We start from the raw sequence: 13685 nt of genomic DNA, 5'->3' as shown, positions 1-13685 counted from the left end.
AAGTTTAAAGCTGAAACAGTTGAGTCTCTAATTGCAATCGCACATGTGCTTGGCGTCAGCTGATCAGGCATTAGCGTATAGAGCAGGGTGGGACTCAGACCCCCGCTGCGTTGCATTTCAGAAGGGTTCAAGTGAAAGAGTAGAAACCTGCACTGATTGGCACGGCCCTGTCTCCTCACCTGAAGCTCGAGGAACCAGACGCTTTGATGTGATCATGCCGGTCGCTCAGTCGCGGACGAGCATGCCGGTATCTTGAGCAGCTCCTCTAACCCTCTCCTCTCCTCTCCTCTCCTCTCCTCTTCCCTTCCAGATGACGCGTCCCATCCAGGTGAAGCCAGCGGACAGCGAGAGCCGTGGAGGTAGTTGTCTTCTTTTCTCCAAGTTGTTTGTTTGAGGGCGGGAGGTTTGTTCTTGTCTCTCCCCTGTTATCTCTGTCTCTCTCTCTCTCTCTCTCTCTCTCTCTCTCTCTCTCTCTCTCTCTCTCTCTCTCTCTCTCTCTCTCTCTTTCTCTCTCTCTTTCTCTGTCTCTCTGTCTCTCTCTCTCTGTCTCTCTTTCTCTCTCTGCTCCCCTCTCCCCCGATCAATACCCTCCCTGCACTGTGCCAATCCATCCCCCCCCCCCCCCAAGAGTCACTGTCGCTCCAAACTGCCCCCCTCGGACAGGAGAGTGAGGACAGGCAGAGAGATTGATGCTCTATAAAGCACCATTGATTTTACCATTGAAGCGGCTTGTTACCATTAACAATGATGTGCAGTGCCATTCACAGCCTTCCAAGGGCCGCTTTTTAGGGGTCCCTGGGCTGCCTGCCCCGGGCAAATAGACTTTTAATGCAGGTCGGCTGTGTGGGGATGAGCGATCGGGGTGCAGGAGGAGCAGCTTCAAGCACCTCAAGGAGCGGACAAACAACAGCACTGACACCGAGAGGCTGGTCTGCAGGGATCCTAGTCAGTGCAGATTCCCTGATTCACTGATTCCCTGAGTGTGAGTGTGTGCTGGGGGAGGGGGGTAGCTCTATTCTCTGATTCCCTGAGTGTGGGTGTGTGCTGGGGGAGGGTTTGATTCACTGATTCCCTGAGTGTGGGTGTGTGCTGGGGGAGGGGGGTAGCTCTATTCTCTGATTCCCTGAGTGTGGGTGTGTGCTGGGGGAGGGGGAGCTCTATTCTCTGATTCCCTGAGTGTGGGTGTGTGCTGGGGGAGGGTTTGATTCACTGATTCCCTGAGTGTGGGTGTGTGCTGGGGGAGGGGGGTAGCTCTATTCTCTGATTCCCTGAGTGTGGGTGTGTGCTGGGAGAGGGGGAGCTCTATTCTCTGATTCCCTGAGTGTGGGTGTGTGCTGGGGGAGGGTTTGATTCACTGATTCCCTGAGTGTGGGTGTGTGCTGGGGGAGGGGGGTAGCTCTATTCTCTGATTCCCTGAGTGTGGGTGTGTGCTGGGGGAGGGGGAGCTCTATTCCCAGATTCCCTGTGAAACAGTTCTTCCTCAGTTAGTTGCCGAGCTGCGTTTCATAAATTATTAAAAAAGCGTCTCCTTCTAACTTTGATCTAAAGAAACAGTAAACATCTCAGCAACATGAGGTCCCATTAGGGTCACTTTTATCATGACATGTGCCTCATTATAGCTCTCAAAACACAGGGCTGAAATAAGGGAGGGGGGAGGGGGTGGCGTACAGCACTGAGAGCAGCTGCACTCATTTATGATATCGTTTGATTTGATCTGATTTCATATGCAGTGCTCTACAGTTCTAGCCTATTAAAGGTGCTGATATTTTCATTTGAAGAGCTGCTGCGCTCCCCAGAGGACAGCAAGATGATGAATGGATTCACGAGATCCAGTCTTTGCCAGGGTCTTCAATCGAATCTCTATCTTCATGTGAAGTGTTAGAAACCACGCCAGTGTCTGCCGTTCGAGTTGCCCCAAGTGAAGCTGCAATCAGGGAAGCTTTCCCAGTCCAGCCTTCGTTACAACACCACACAATCCTATATAAACTCCTCCGTCCGTTTCCTTCAGGAGCTCTTGTGAGTGTGATAACAGCATGCTTTAGAATGGGGTAAACACCGCTTTGAGAATGTGCCGTGTGACAGATGAGAATGCTTCGGGTTTGATTTGTGGAGGCGTGTTGGGAAGTGATTGGAGATCAGCTGTCTGAGGCTCCTCTGCTCCTCTCGCTCGTGTTTCTCCGGGACAGACCCTGTGTTTAAACCTCCCTGTCCTTGGGGTGTGACTCCGCTCTGCCATCTGGAAATCCACAATCACAAAGCACGCGGTCTCATGCTGCTTTGTCAGGATGGCTTGCCAAAACTCTTTGTAATGTCATTGCCCTGCCTGTGAAACCTCGCTCTGTGTTATAAAACGCTTTCTCCTGCCCTCCGCGGACTCGTTTTAAATGATTAAACCAGAGAAATGGGCTCTCTTTACAGGAATACAGCTGGATTCTCAATGCTTGTGCTTTTGATTCTATGAAAACGGAACGGTATGGACAAGTTGAGAATCAGTATTATCAGGATGTGTATGAAGTGAAGAGGGAGAGGGGGGGAGGTGTCGGGGTTCATGGTTCGGAGCGCTGAGCCTCCACAAGTCTGCCCCCTGATGGGGAGGAACAGAGCCAAGCTCTGGCGCCTTCAAAGCCTTTCCAGTGACTCAGGAGCCGGGCACGGCTGCTCTCTGCTCAGCCCTGTCGGGGAGGGGGGGGGGGGGGGAGGAGGTCGAGGGGTGGAGAGTATAGATTTTGGAGCAGGACGAGTTTATTTAGGACACATTGCAGCTCTCTCTCGTGATAGACAGGGTTATTATTACTGTGCATCGTGCTTGCTTACCAGGCTGCCTGTGAGTGTTTATGAGACAGGATTCCCGTTCCAGAATTCACAGAGCAGTCCATTCCAGCTCAGGCTGCGCTGACAGTATATTGCACGTGTGCTGTGCTGTGCTGTGCTGACAGTATATTGCACGTGTGCTGTGCTGTGCTGTGCTGTGCTGTGCTGCGCTGACAGTATATTGCACGTGTGCTGTGCTGTGCTGTGCTGACAGTATATTGCACGTGTGCTGTGCTGTGCTGTGCTGACAGTATATTGCACGTGTGCTGCGCTGACAGTATATTGCACGTGTGCTGCGCTGTGCTGTGCTGTGGAAGAGCCTTTCACTTCTTCACTGTCTCTTCAATGTTTCAGGTGCTTCTTGTTGTGTAAGTCAACCAGTGAAATAAAGAAAGAGCAGAGTGTTTGTTTTTTAAATCTCGTGCAACACGAGGCATTGCATGTTGTATTGGAATCCATCGTCTTATTCTTGGAACATCTTGGACAGTGAATTCTGCCACATTTCTAGCTGCGTGTGGGTGTATCAGAGGCTGTGAAACTGCAGCCCTGTCTTTGCCATGTTGGCTCAAGCTGCTGTACAGCTGACTGCTCAGCACCTCAAAGTGCTTGAGCCGCAATGGGGCCGGTTTCTCCTGCCCTGTCCACTCTGCTGTGAAGCTGCTGGAGCGTGTGAGTGTGCACTGAGGTGTGACGGGAACAGCCAGGAGCCACGCTCTGATTGGCTGAGGTCTGTGGACCCAGTGAGGGGTGGCTAATCCGTGCCTGGGGGAGGTGGGTCGGGGAACTAACACTGAGAGAGAGAGAGAGGTATATTTGTAACTAAGATGTCGACTTTTGATATTTTAATACTGGAGAGTCTGCCTTTGTAAAAGTTTCCCACAGTAAAAACAAAGCAAAGGACATTAAAGCATGATGAATGCATGCTAAAGCACAGAAAGGTATGGTAAAGCATATTAAAAAACAAACCATAGCAAACCATGGTAAATGCATAGCTTAACCATGGGGAAAGCGTGGGGCAAAACTGGAAAATGACACTGCAGAAATACCCCAGCCTGTTGATAATGACCAGAGCGGGGTTGGGGGGGGGGGGCTGGCACTGCCCGCTGTCCCCCATCTGTCTGCGTGCTGCCCCTCGTCTCCGGGCTGCGGGGGGGTGATGAGGTTCATTGTGCTCACAGTGGGGTCTCCGGGCCGAGAGCTTCATTATCTGGAAAGCCATGAATGTCAATGAGACGTGCAACACAGCAGGGCAGGGGGAGCAAACTGTGCATTATATCAGAGAGAGAGAGTGAGTCAGAGAGAGACAGAGAGAGAGAGAGAGTGAGAGAGCGCGAGATCAAGGGCGAGGGACAATCCCATCTCCATTCCCCAGAGCCCCTGGTCCCTCGTCTCTGGATAAGTCTCTAATATTGCTAATAACTGGTCCTCATCTCTGCTGCTGACAGCTGAATCAATTCTGTTTACCAGCCAGCAGATGGAAGCCTGACCCCTCCCCCTCAGCACTGACACATGAGTGACAGGCTGCTGTATCGGGGGTTGCCTGGCAACGCTACCCCCCCTCTCTCTGACACAGATACAGTGGGGAAGCTCGCCCAGAACTCTCAATCAGGATTCTGTAAAGCTACAAGAATCTGGAAGTCCAGCAGACAGGCGTTTGGGCTCGTGCCTCCTTCACTGTACTGCTCTCCACTTCTCAAATCTCAAGCGAGTCGTTTTCTTTCAAACCCGCAGCAGAGGCCCCTGCGTGTGTTGAGAGCCGGTGTTTGTGTGTCTTGTCTCAATCTGCCCCCCCCCCCCCGCCCCCCTGCCTTGCCCTTTGCAGTTCCAGTTCAACGCATTTCACTGCAGATAAATGCTCTCCGATCCTCCGTGACAGATGTCACATTGAATCTCTTTTATTGGGATACAAACCCTCTGATCTGCCACTAACAATAAGGAGCCTTCCTGGGGCGTGTCCTCTCGACACAGCCCTCTGACACTCGCCATGATCTTAAAGGTGCATCATCTCCACTGCCAGGCTGAACAGAGAGGGGGGGAGGCAGGCAGGGAGGCAGGCAGGGAGGGAGGGAGGCAGGCAGGCAGGGAGGGAGGGAGGCAGGCAGGCATGGAGGGAGGCAGGCAGGGAGGCAGGCAGAGGGAGGGAGACCCTTTCTCTCAGGGGGTGAGGGAGGGACATGGGGGAGCAGTTCAGCCTCAACCCCCCTCTTGGAGTTGATAACCCCGGAGGGGTGGGTGGTGGTGTGCCTGTAGGGGGAGTGGGGGTCTTTCTGGGTCTCAGTTAACCCCACCCCTGTGTTTTGTTCCAGAAGACAGGAAGTTGTTTGTGGGGATGCTGAACAAGCAGCAGAGTGAGGAGGATGTGTACCGCCTCTTCGAGCCCTACGGAGTCATCGAGGAGTGCACCGTGCTCAGGGGCCCTGACGGAAACAGCAAAGGTGTGTTGTGTGTTTGTTCCTCTGTAGTGCTCCTCTCCTGTGTGTTGTGTGTTTGTTCCTCTCCTGTGTGTTGTGTGTTGGTTCCTCTCCTGTGTGTTGTGTGTTGGTTCCTCTCCTGTGTGTTGTGTGTTGGTTCCTCTCCTGTGTGTTGTGTGTTGGTTCCTCTCCTGTGTGTTGTGTGTTGGTTCCTCTCCTGTGTGTTGTGTGTTGGTTCCTCTCCTGTGTGTTGTGTGTTGGTTCCTCTCCTGTGTGTTGTGTGTTGGTTCCTCTCCTTTGTGTTGTGTGTTGGTTCCTCTCCTGTGTGTTGTGTGTTGGTTCCTCTCCTGTGTGTTGTGTGTTGGTTCCTCTCCTGTGTGTTGTGTGTTGGTTCCTCTCCTGTGTGTTGTGTGTTGGTTCCTCTCCTGTGTGTTGTGTGTTGGCTCCTCTCCTGTGTGTTGTGTGTTGGTTCCTCTCCTGTGTGTTGTGTGTTGGTTCCTCTCCTGTGTGTTGTGTGTTGGCTCCTCTCCTGTGTGTTGTGAGTTTGTTCCTCTGTAGTGCTCCTCTCCTGTGTGTTGTGTGTTGGTTCCTCTCCTGTGTGTTGTGTGTTGGTTCCTCTCCTGTGTGTTGTGTGTTGGTTCCTCTGTAGTGCTCCTCTCCTGTGTGTTGTGAGTTGGTTCCTCTCCTGTGTGTTGTGTGTTGGTTCCTCTCCTGTGTGTTGTGAGTTGGTTCCTCTGTAGTGCTCCTCTCCTGTGTGTTGTGAGTTGGTTCCTCTCCTGTGTGTTGTGTGTTGGTTCCTCTCCTGTGTGTTGTGAGTTGGTTCCTCTGTAGTGCTCCTCTCCTGTGTGTTGTGAGTTGGTTCCTCTCCTGTGTGTTGTGTGTTGGTTCCTCTCCTGTGTGTTGTGAGTTGGTTCCTCTGTAGTGCTCCTCTCCTGTGTGTTGTGAGTTGGTTCCTCTCCTGTGTGTTGTGTGTTGGTTCCTCTCCTGTGTGTTGTGTGTTGGTTCCTCTGCAGTGCTCATCTCCTGTGTGTTGTGTGTTGGTTCCTCTCCTGTGTGTTGTGTGTTGGTTCCTCTGCAGTGCTCCTCTCCTGTGTGTTGTGTGTTGGTTCCTCTCCTGTGTGTTGTGTGTTAGTTCCTCTCCTGTGTGTTGTGTGTTGGCTCCTCTCCTGTGTGTTGTGTGTTGGTTCCTCTCCTGTGTGTTGTGTGTTGGTTCCTCTCCTGTGTGTTGTGTGTTGGTTCCTCTGCAGTGCTCATCTCCTGTGTGTTGTGTGTTGGTTCCTCTCCTGTGTGTTGTGTGTTGGTTCCTCTCCTGTGTGTTGTGAGTTTGTTCCTCTGTAGTGCTCCTCTCCTGTGTGTTGTGTGTTGGTTCCTCTCCTGTGTGTTGTGTGTTGGTTCCTCTCCTGTGTGTTGTGTGTTGGCTCCTCTCCTGTGTGTTGTGTGTTGGTTCCTCTGCAGTGCTCATCTCCTGTGTGTTGTGTGTTGGTTCCTCTCCTGTGTGTTGTGTGTTGGTTCCTCTCCTGTGTGTTGTGAGTTTGTTCCTCTGTAGTGCTCCTCTCCTGTGTGTTGTGTGTTGGTTCCTCTCCTGTGTGTTGTGTGTTGGTTCCTCTCCTGTGTGTTGTGTGTTGGTTCCTCTCCTGTGTGTTGTGTGTTGGTTCCTCTCCTGTGTGTTGTGTGTTGGTTCCTCTCCTGTGTGTTGTGTGTTGGTTCCTCTGCAGTGCTCATCTCCTGTGTGTTGTGTGTTGGTTCCTCTCCTGTGTGTTGTGTGTTGGTTCCTCTGCAGTGCTCCTCTCCTGTGTGTTGTGTGTTGGTTCCTCTCCTGTGTGTTGTGTGTTAGTTCCTCTCCTGTGTGTTGTGTGTTGGCTCCTCTCCTGTGTGTTGTGTGTTGGTTCCTCTCCTGTGTGTTGTGTGTTGGTTCCTCTCCTGTGTGTTGTGTGTTGGTTCCTCTGCAGTGCTCATCTCCTGTGTGTTGTGTGTTGGTTCCTCTCCTGTGTGTTGTGTGTTGGTTCCTCTCCTGTGTGTTGTGTGTTTGTTCCTCTCCTATGTGTTGTGTGTTGGTTCCTCTCCTGTGTGTTGTGTGTTGGTTCCTCTCCTGTGTGTTGTGTGTTTGTTCCTCTCCTGTGTGTTGTGTGTTGGTTCCTCTCCTGTGTGTTGTGTGTTGGTTCCTCTCCTGTGTGTTGTGTGTTGGTTCCTCTCCTGTGTGTTGTGTGTTTGTTCCTCTCCTGTGTGTTGTGTGTTGGTTCCTCTCCTGTGTGTTGTGTGTTGGTTCCTCTCCTGTGTGTTGTGTGTTGGTTCCTCTCCTGTGTGTTGTGTGTTGGTTCCTCTGCAGTGCTCCTCTCCTGTGTGTTGTGTGTTGGTTCCTCTCCTGTGTGTTGTGTGTTGGTTCCTCTCCTGTGTGTTGTGTGTTGGTTCCTCTGCAGTGCTCCTCTCCTGTGTGTTGTGTGTTGGTTCCTCTCCTGTGTGTTGTGTGTTGGTTCCTCTCCTGTGTGTTGTGTGTTGGTTCCTCTCCTGTGTGTTGTGTGTTGGTTCCTCTCCTGTGTGTTGTGTGTTGGCTCCTCTCCTGTGTGTTGTGTGTTGGTTCCTCTCCTGTGTGTTGTGTGTTTGTTCCTCTCCTGTGTGTTGTGTGTTGGCTCCTCTCCTGTGTGTTGTGTGTTGGTTCCTCTCCTGTGTGTTGTGTGTTGGTTCCTCTCCTGTGTGTTGTGTGTTGGTTCCTCTCCTGTGTGTTGTGTGTTGGCTCCTCTCCTGTGTGTTGTGTGTTGGTTCCTCTCCTGTGTGTTGTGTGTTGGTTCCTCTCCTGTGTGTTGTGTGTTGGTTCCTCTCCTGTGTGTTGTGTGTTGGTTCCTCTGCAGTGCTCCTCTCCTGTGTGTTGTGTGTTGGTTCCTCTCCTGTGTGTTGTGTGTTGGTTCCTCTCCTGTGTGTTGTGTGTTGGTTCCTCTGCAGTGCTCCTCTCCTGTGTGTTGTGTGTTGGTTCCTCTCCTGTGTGTTGTGTGTTGGTTCCTCTCCTGTGTGTTGTGTGTTGGTTCCTCTCCTGTGTGTTGTGTGTTGGTTCCTCTGTAGTGCTCCTCTCCTGTGTGTTGTGTGTTGGTTCCTCTCCTGTGTGTTGTGTGTTGGTTCCTCTCCTGTGTGTTGTGTGTTGGTTCCTCTGCAGTGCTCATCTCCTGTGTGTTGTGTGTTGGTTCCTCTCCTGTGTGTTGTGTGTTGGTTCCTCTGCAGTGCTCCTCTCCTGTGTTGTGTTTTGTTCCCAGGCTGTGCGTTTGTAAAGTACTCCACACACGCTGAGGCCCAGGCAGCGATCAGCGCTCTGCACGGGAGCCAGACCATGCCAGTGAGTTCAAATCATCAGCATGTGTGTGTGTGTGTGTGTGTGTGTGTGTGAGTGTGTGTGTGTGTGTGTGTGTGTGTTCATGTTCAGGGTGTGTGTGTGTGTGTGTGTGTGTGTGTGTGTGTGTGTGTGTGTGTGTGTGTTCATGTTCAGGGTGTGTGTGTGTGTGTGTGTGCGTGTGTGTGTGTGTGTGTGTGTGTGTGTGTGTTCATGTTCAGGGTGTGTGTGCGTGTGTGTGTGTGTGTGTGTGTGTGTGTGTGTGTGTGTGTGTGTGTTCATGTTCAGGGTGTGTGTGCGTGTGTGTGTGTGTGTGTGTGTGTGCGTGTGTGTGTGTGTGTGTGTGTGTTCATGTTCAGGGTGTGTGTGTGTGTGTGTGTGTGTGTGTGTGTGTGTGTGTGTGCGCGTGTGTGTGTGTGTGTGTGTGTGTGTGTGTGTGTGTTCATGTTCAGGGTGTGTGTGTGTGTGTGTGTGTGTGTGTGTGTGTGTGTGTGAGTGTGTGTGTGTGTGTGTGTGTGTTCATGTTCAGGGTGTGTGTGTGTGTGTGTGTGTTCATGTTCAGGGTGTGTGTGTGTGTGTGTGTGTGTGTGTGTGTGTGTGTGTGTGTGTGTGTGTGTGTTCATGTTCAGGGTGGGCGGGGCTCCAGTGTGAGGATGGTTTTGTCAGCATTGCTTTCCTCTTTCCTCAGCCCGGCTCGCCTTCTCTCCCCCTCCAGGGCGCCTCCTCCAGCCTGGTGGTGAAGTTTGCTGACACAGATAAGGAGCGCACGATCCGCAGGATGCAGCAGATGGTCGGCCAGTTCGGGATCTTCAACCCCGCCGTCGCGCTGCCCTTCGCCACGTACAGCAGCTACGCACACGCAGTGAGTAACAGCACACGCTGAGGCCCTCCACACTGTGGTGCTTTACATATCCAATGGAACGCACTGAGTGATGTGTCAGACCGCCTCGGAGCCTCTTCACTAAACCCCAGGGATGAGCTGCCCTCCCTCAGCCAGCAAAGGCTCAGTACCGTTAGGTTATTATCATCACCCTGGTTCCCTGAAATAGAAATGTAACCATTACCTCACGGGTATTAATCCTTTGATTCACAGGTTAGAAACACTGGGGAGTCGTTAACTCTGTGCTCTCAACACAATCCCAGCCTTCACTGGGATTCATGAAATGCAGCCTGTCCAAGTGAGAGCAGGTATGTAAATTCATCCAGGACTCGCTGCTGAAGATCTGCAGGGAGAGATGGAGAGCAATTCATCCAGGACTCGCTGCTGAAGATCTGCAGGGAGAGATGGAGAGCAATTCATCCAGGACTCGCTGCTGAAGATCTGCAGGGAGAGATGGAGAGCAATTCATCCAGGACTCGCTGCTGAAGATCTGCAGGGAGAGATGGAGAGCAATTCATCCAGGACTCGCTGCTGAAGATCTGCAGGGAGAGATGGAGAGCAATTCATCCAGGACTCGCTGCTGAAGATCTGCAGGGAGAGATGGAGAGCAATTCATCCAGGACTCGCTGCTGAAGATCTGCAGGGAGAGATGGAGAGCAATTCATCCAGGACTCGCTGCTGAAGATCTGCAGGGAGAGATGAAGAGCAATTCATCCAGGACTCGCTGCTGAAGATCTGCAGGGAGAGATGGAGAGCAATTCATCCAGGACTCGCTGCTGAAGATCTGCAGGGAGAGATGGAGAGCAATTCATCCAGGACTCGCTGCTGAAGATCTGCAGGGAGAGATGGAGAGCAATTCATCAAGGACTCGCTGCTGAAGATCTGCAGGGAGAGATGGAGAGCAGCTTCAATTTTATTTTCCTCCCTTTTCAAACCTGCTGCTTCCCCTCAGAGTTTCTGGGGCCGGGTAGGAAAGCAGGCATCGCATTGTTTTATTTTATATTCAAGAACAAACGACCCCATCATCTCCGAGCCAAACAGCAGAGCACAGTGTATGACTTGTTGTTCATGTGAATGGCTTTCTTGGGTATTTGAGCAACTGTCAGCCTGCTCTGTATAAAACTGCCATACAGTATTTTTAGCATCTCTTTTGCAGAGTCACAGATTGCGATCGTGACAAAAGACAGAAAGCACAGTGTGATCTGCCTGCTGTCTTGTAGCTGATGTTAATAAATTGCACATCACTGCGTGGGCGTGGGCTGCTCCACAATCATCTCTGTGCAACACTGCCCTCTGCTGGGCCTAGCTGGGAATGAATCCCTGTACTGCGATGCACCCTGGGGGCCAGTCTTCAGAACTGCACTCACTGAGATTTGCTGGCTGGCTTTTTTTCTAAATCCGAATCTGATGATACCCAAATCAGAAAGCAGCTGCATTTAAAACAACACTTTATGAAGAATCAAAATGAAGCCTCGTGTAAATTACTTATTCCCTTTATCAGAAAGAATGTGGAAGAAATCTGTGAAACTAGCCCCAAATCTGCGTTTGTTTTTGTAGATAAATGCACTGGTGCCAATAAAAGGTGCAGCTTTCAAACTTTAGGGGCAACTGCTAATGGTACAGTGCTATGATAATCTGACAGTGCTATGATAATCTGACAGTGCTATGATAATCTGACAGTGCTGTGGTATTGGGATCGTGGTATGCTAATGTGACAGCTCTATGATAATAGTACAGTGTTGTGCTAATGACAGTGTTGTGCTAATGGTATCTGCTTTTAAACGCTGGGTCACCCACTGAAATGCAAGGGGGGGGGGGGGGGGGACGACAATCAGATGAGCCCAGTGACTCATCACGAGTGCTAATGGGGGGTCTGGCAGCCTGTGCCTCACCAGCCCTCGTCTCCTCGTCACGAGTTTATTAAAATTAACTTACAGATCGCATGGCTGCTCTCTCTCTCCTCTCTCTCCCTCTCTCCTCTCTCTTAAAGCCCAATTCATCTTCTTTGGCACACAATGGATGCTCCCCATTTGTCACGTTGATAAAATTATGCAAATGACAGAAAGGGAGTTAATAGATGCTGTGACAAAGCACGTGTCTAATGGATGAGGTGCGGGGCAGAGCCGTTGAGGGGGATCGTGGGCTTCCCCGCGCGGGACGCCGTGCGAGCGAGGCCGGCTGAATGGGCCGCTTGCTCGCTGGGATGTTTATTTATGTATTGTTTTTTGTACGGGGAGAGGCATGTTAATAAAGCAGAGGGTGCTGGAAGACATTCCGCATATTACAGGAAACGTACACAATGCTAATTGGGACGTTTTAGTGTTATACCTACAGATTACACCTGTTCTTGCCCGCTTGCATTGGCTTCCGGTGAAGGACAGAGTTATTTTTAAAATGTTATTAATGACATTTCAGGCTGTCTCTGGAAATGGCCCTGCTTCCATTAATGACATGCTTTTACCTTCTGTCCCTGGACGCCAGCCGAGATCTGCTGAGGGCTTCTGGAGACTGCAATGAGAAAACGCAGCTCTTGTGGTGGAAGAGCCTTTAGTCATCATGCACCTGGATTATGAAACAATCTTCCAATTGAAATCCGTAAAGCTGACTCAATAAATGCATGACATCAAAGCTTCAAACACTTCTTCATGCAGAGGCCTTTCTGTAGATTGGGATGGACTATTTTTTTAATATTTTATTGTATATTATATTATATTATTGTATAGTATATTTATTTGTCATGTGAAGCGCTTTGGGATGCCTTGGCATGAAAGGCGCTATACCAAATCAATGTGATTGATTGATTAGAATTGATTGTACTCTCCCCCTCTCCTCCCAGCTGATGCAGCAGCAGGCCGCTCTCATGGCTGCCTCTCACGGGGGGTACCTGGCCCCCAGCATTGCATTCCCGGCCGGTCAGATCCACCACATGGGGGGCCTGACCCTGAACGGGCTGCCGGCCGCGCCCATGACACCTGTGTCGGGTGAGTTTCACGGGATGCTTGGTGAGCAATGGCTTTTACTCAATTCTAACCTGGAGTTTGCAGCACGGCACCGGGCGACTTCTGAAGATGAAGAGTCTGAACGATCTCAATCTGAGCAAACAGAGCAGAGCCAGGCCTGCGGAGCCCCAACCCCCTTATAACAGCATAGCAAAGTGTGATAAAACACAGTGAACGCATGGGCACGCACAGGCAAGCACTGCAAAGCACAGACAAGTATGATACTGTAAAGCATATTAAACCCTGGTAGGCTATGGTAAGTGCACAGTGTAGCCAAGGAAAGAGGCTTCATTACTGTGCAAAAATACCATGTAGTTACTGAAACCCCATCACCAGAACAGGGAATCTAGCATTGGAGAAAAAACTCCTTGCTGAAGTAACCTCAGGACTCGCCCGGTGCCATTGTAAAGAGTGCAGGCGTTCACAAGGTCTCTGATTCCGGGACAGTGTAGCACAGCGGGGGCAGATCATTCGAAGGTAACTCCTCCACAGAGGGAAGCATCCCGATGAGGAATCTCCCCTTCATGATGAATTGAACCCTCCTCCGGGCGCAGAATCTAGCTTGGACTTTTCCAAAACGTTGATGTTTCACATGAATCGGCCTTATGGACACGTGTGCTTTTTATATGCTGATGTACCGTTCTGTCTGTCTTGAGTCTTGTTTGAAGACATGTCGCGTGTTTTTGTTTTCTTTCCCTGTCGTTTTGTGAGTCACATGTAAAGTATTTCAATAGAGATGAGAGCCAGCGCCCCCTGTAGTCTGGCCGGGCGCCTGCGGGCTTGCCTGTAAGCTGCCCAGAGCTGCACTGTCCTCCAGACGCTGTAGCTCTGAGGCGGCTGCACGGTGAGTCTGCAGAGTGTAAAGAAGCGGTCGGCTGACGGCACACGCTTCGGAGGACAGCGTGTGTTCGTCTTCTCGCTCCCGAGTCAGCGCAGGGGTGGTAGTGGTGAGCTGAGCCTAAAAATAATTGGATATGCCAAATTGGGAGAAAATAATAAAATTATTGGTGTTTTACTAAATTAAAAAAAAGAAAGTATTTGTAAGGATGGTGTCCGAGCATTGTGTTTAACCCCTCGTGTACCAGAGCACCTGCATTGTGTTGTACATTATTCTATTGTATAGCGTTGTGTTGTGTTGTGTTGTGTGGTGTGGTGGCGTGTACAGTAGTGTTGTGCAGTACAGTCCTGTGCCGTGTTTCCCCAGGTCTGAGCTCTCCCCCCTCCATCGCCCCCTCAGCAGTTCCCAGCATCGTGACCCCCCTCGTGAA

At 51.0% G+C, this 13685-nt stretch overlaps 1 protein-coding gene across 11 annotated transcripts in view; it reads left to right on the top strand.

Moving 5' to 3' along the window:
- The first annotated feature begins 130 nt into the window (after positions 1 to 130).
- LOC117415243 (CUGBP Elav-like family member 5) overlaps positions 131 to 13685 on the top strand; it is a 22077-nt gene continuing 8522 nt past the window's right edge. The window contains exons 1-6 of one of the 11 annotated variants that reach the window (XM_059013905.1): positions 131 to 359; positions 5118 to 5246; positions 8465 to 8544; positions 9227 to 9400; positions 12255 to 12420; positions 13622 to 13685. The exon at positions 13622 to 13685 is cut by the window's right edge and continues 83 nt beyond it. In XM_059013905.1, coding sequence (XP_058869888.1) covers positions 311 to 359; positions 5118 to 5246; positions 8465 to 8544; positions 9227 to 9400; positions 12255 to 12420; positions 13622 to 13685 — 662 coding nt within the window. In that variant the 5' untranslated portion in view covers positions 131 to 310. The remainder of the gene's footprint in view (positions 360 to 5117; positions 5247 to 8464; positions 8545 to 9226; positions 9401 to 12254; positions 12421 to 13621) is intronic. The other 10 variants (XM_059013902.1, XM_059013901.1, XM_059013907.1 and 7 more) reach the window with 10 other exon arrangements.

This window comes from Acipenser ruthenus, chromosome 47, assembly GCF_902713425.1.
Source record: "Acipenser ruthenus chromosome 47, fAciRut3.2 maternal haplotype, whole genome shotgun sequence".
In the NCBI taxonomy this organism is placed as follows: domain Eukaryota; kingdom Metazoa; phylum Chordata; class Actinopteri; order Acipenseriformes; family Acipenseridae; genus Acipenser; species Acipenser ruthenus.
The sequence above is the reverse complement of the archived record's forward strand: the minus strand, read 5'-3'. Positions and strand labels throughout refer to the sequence as shown.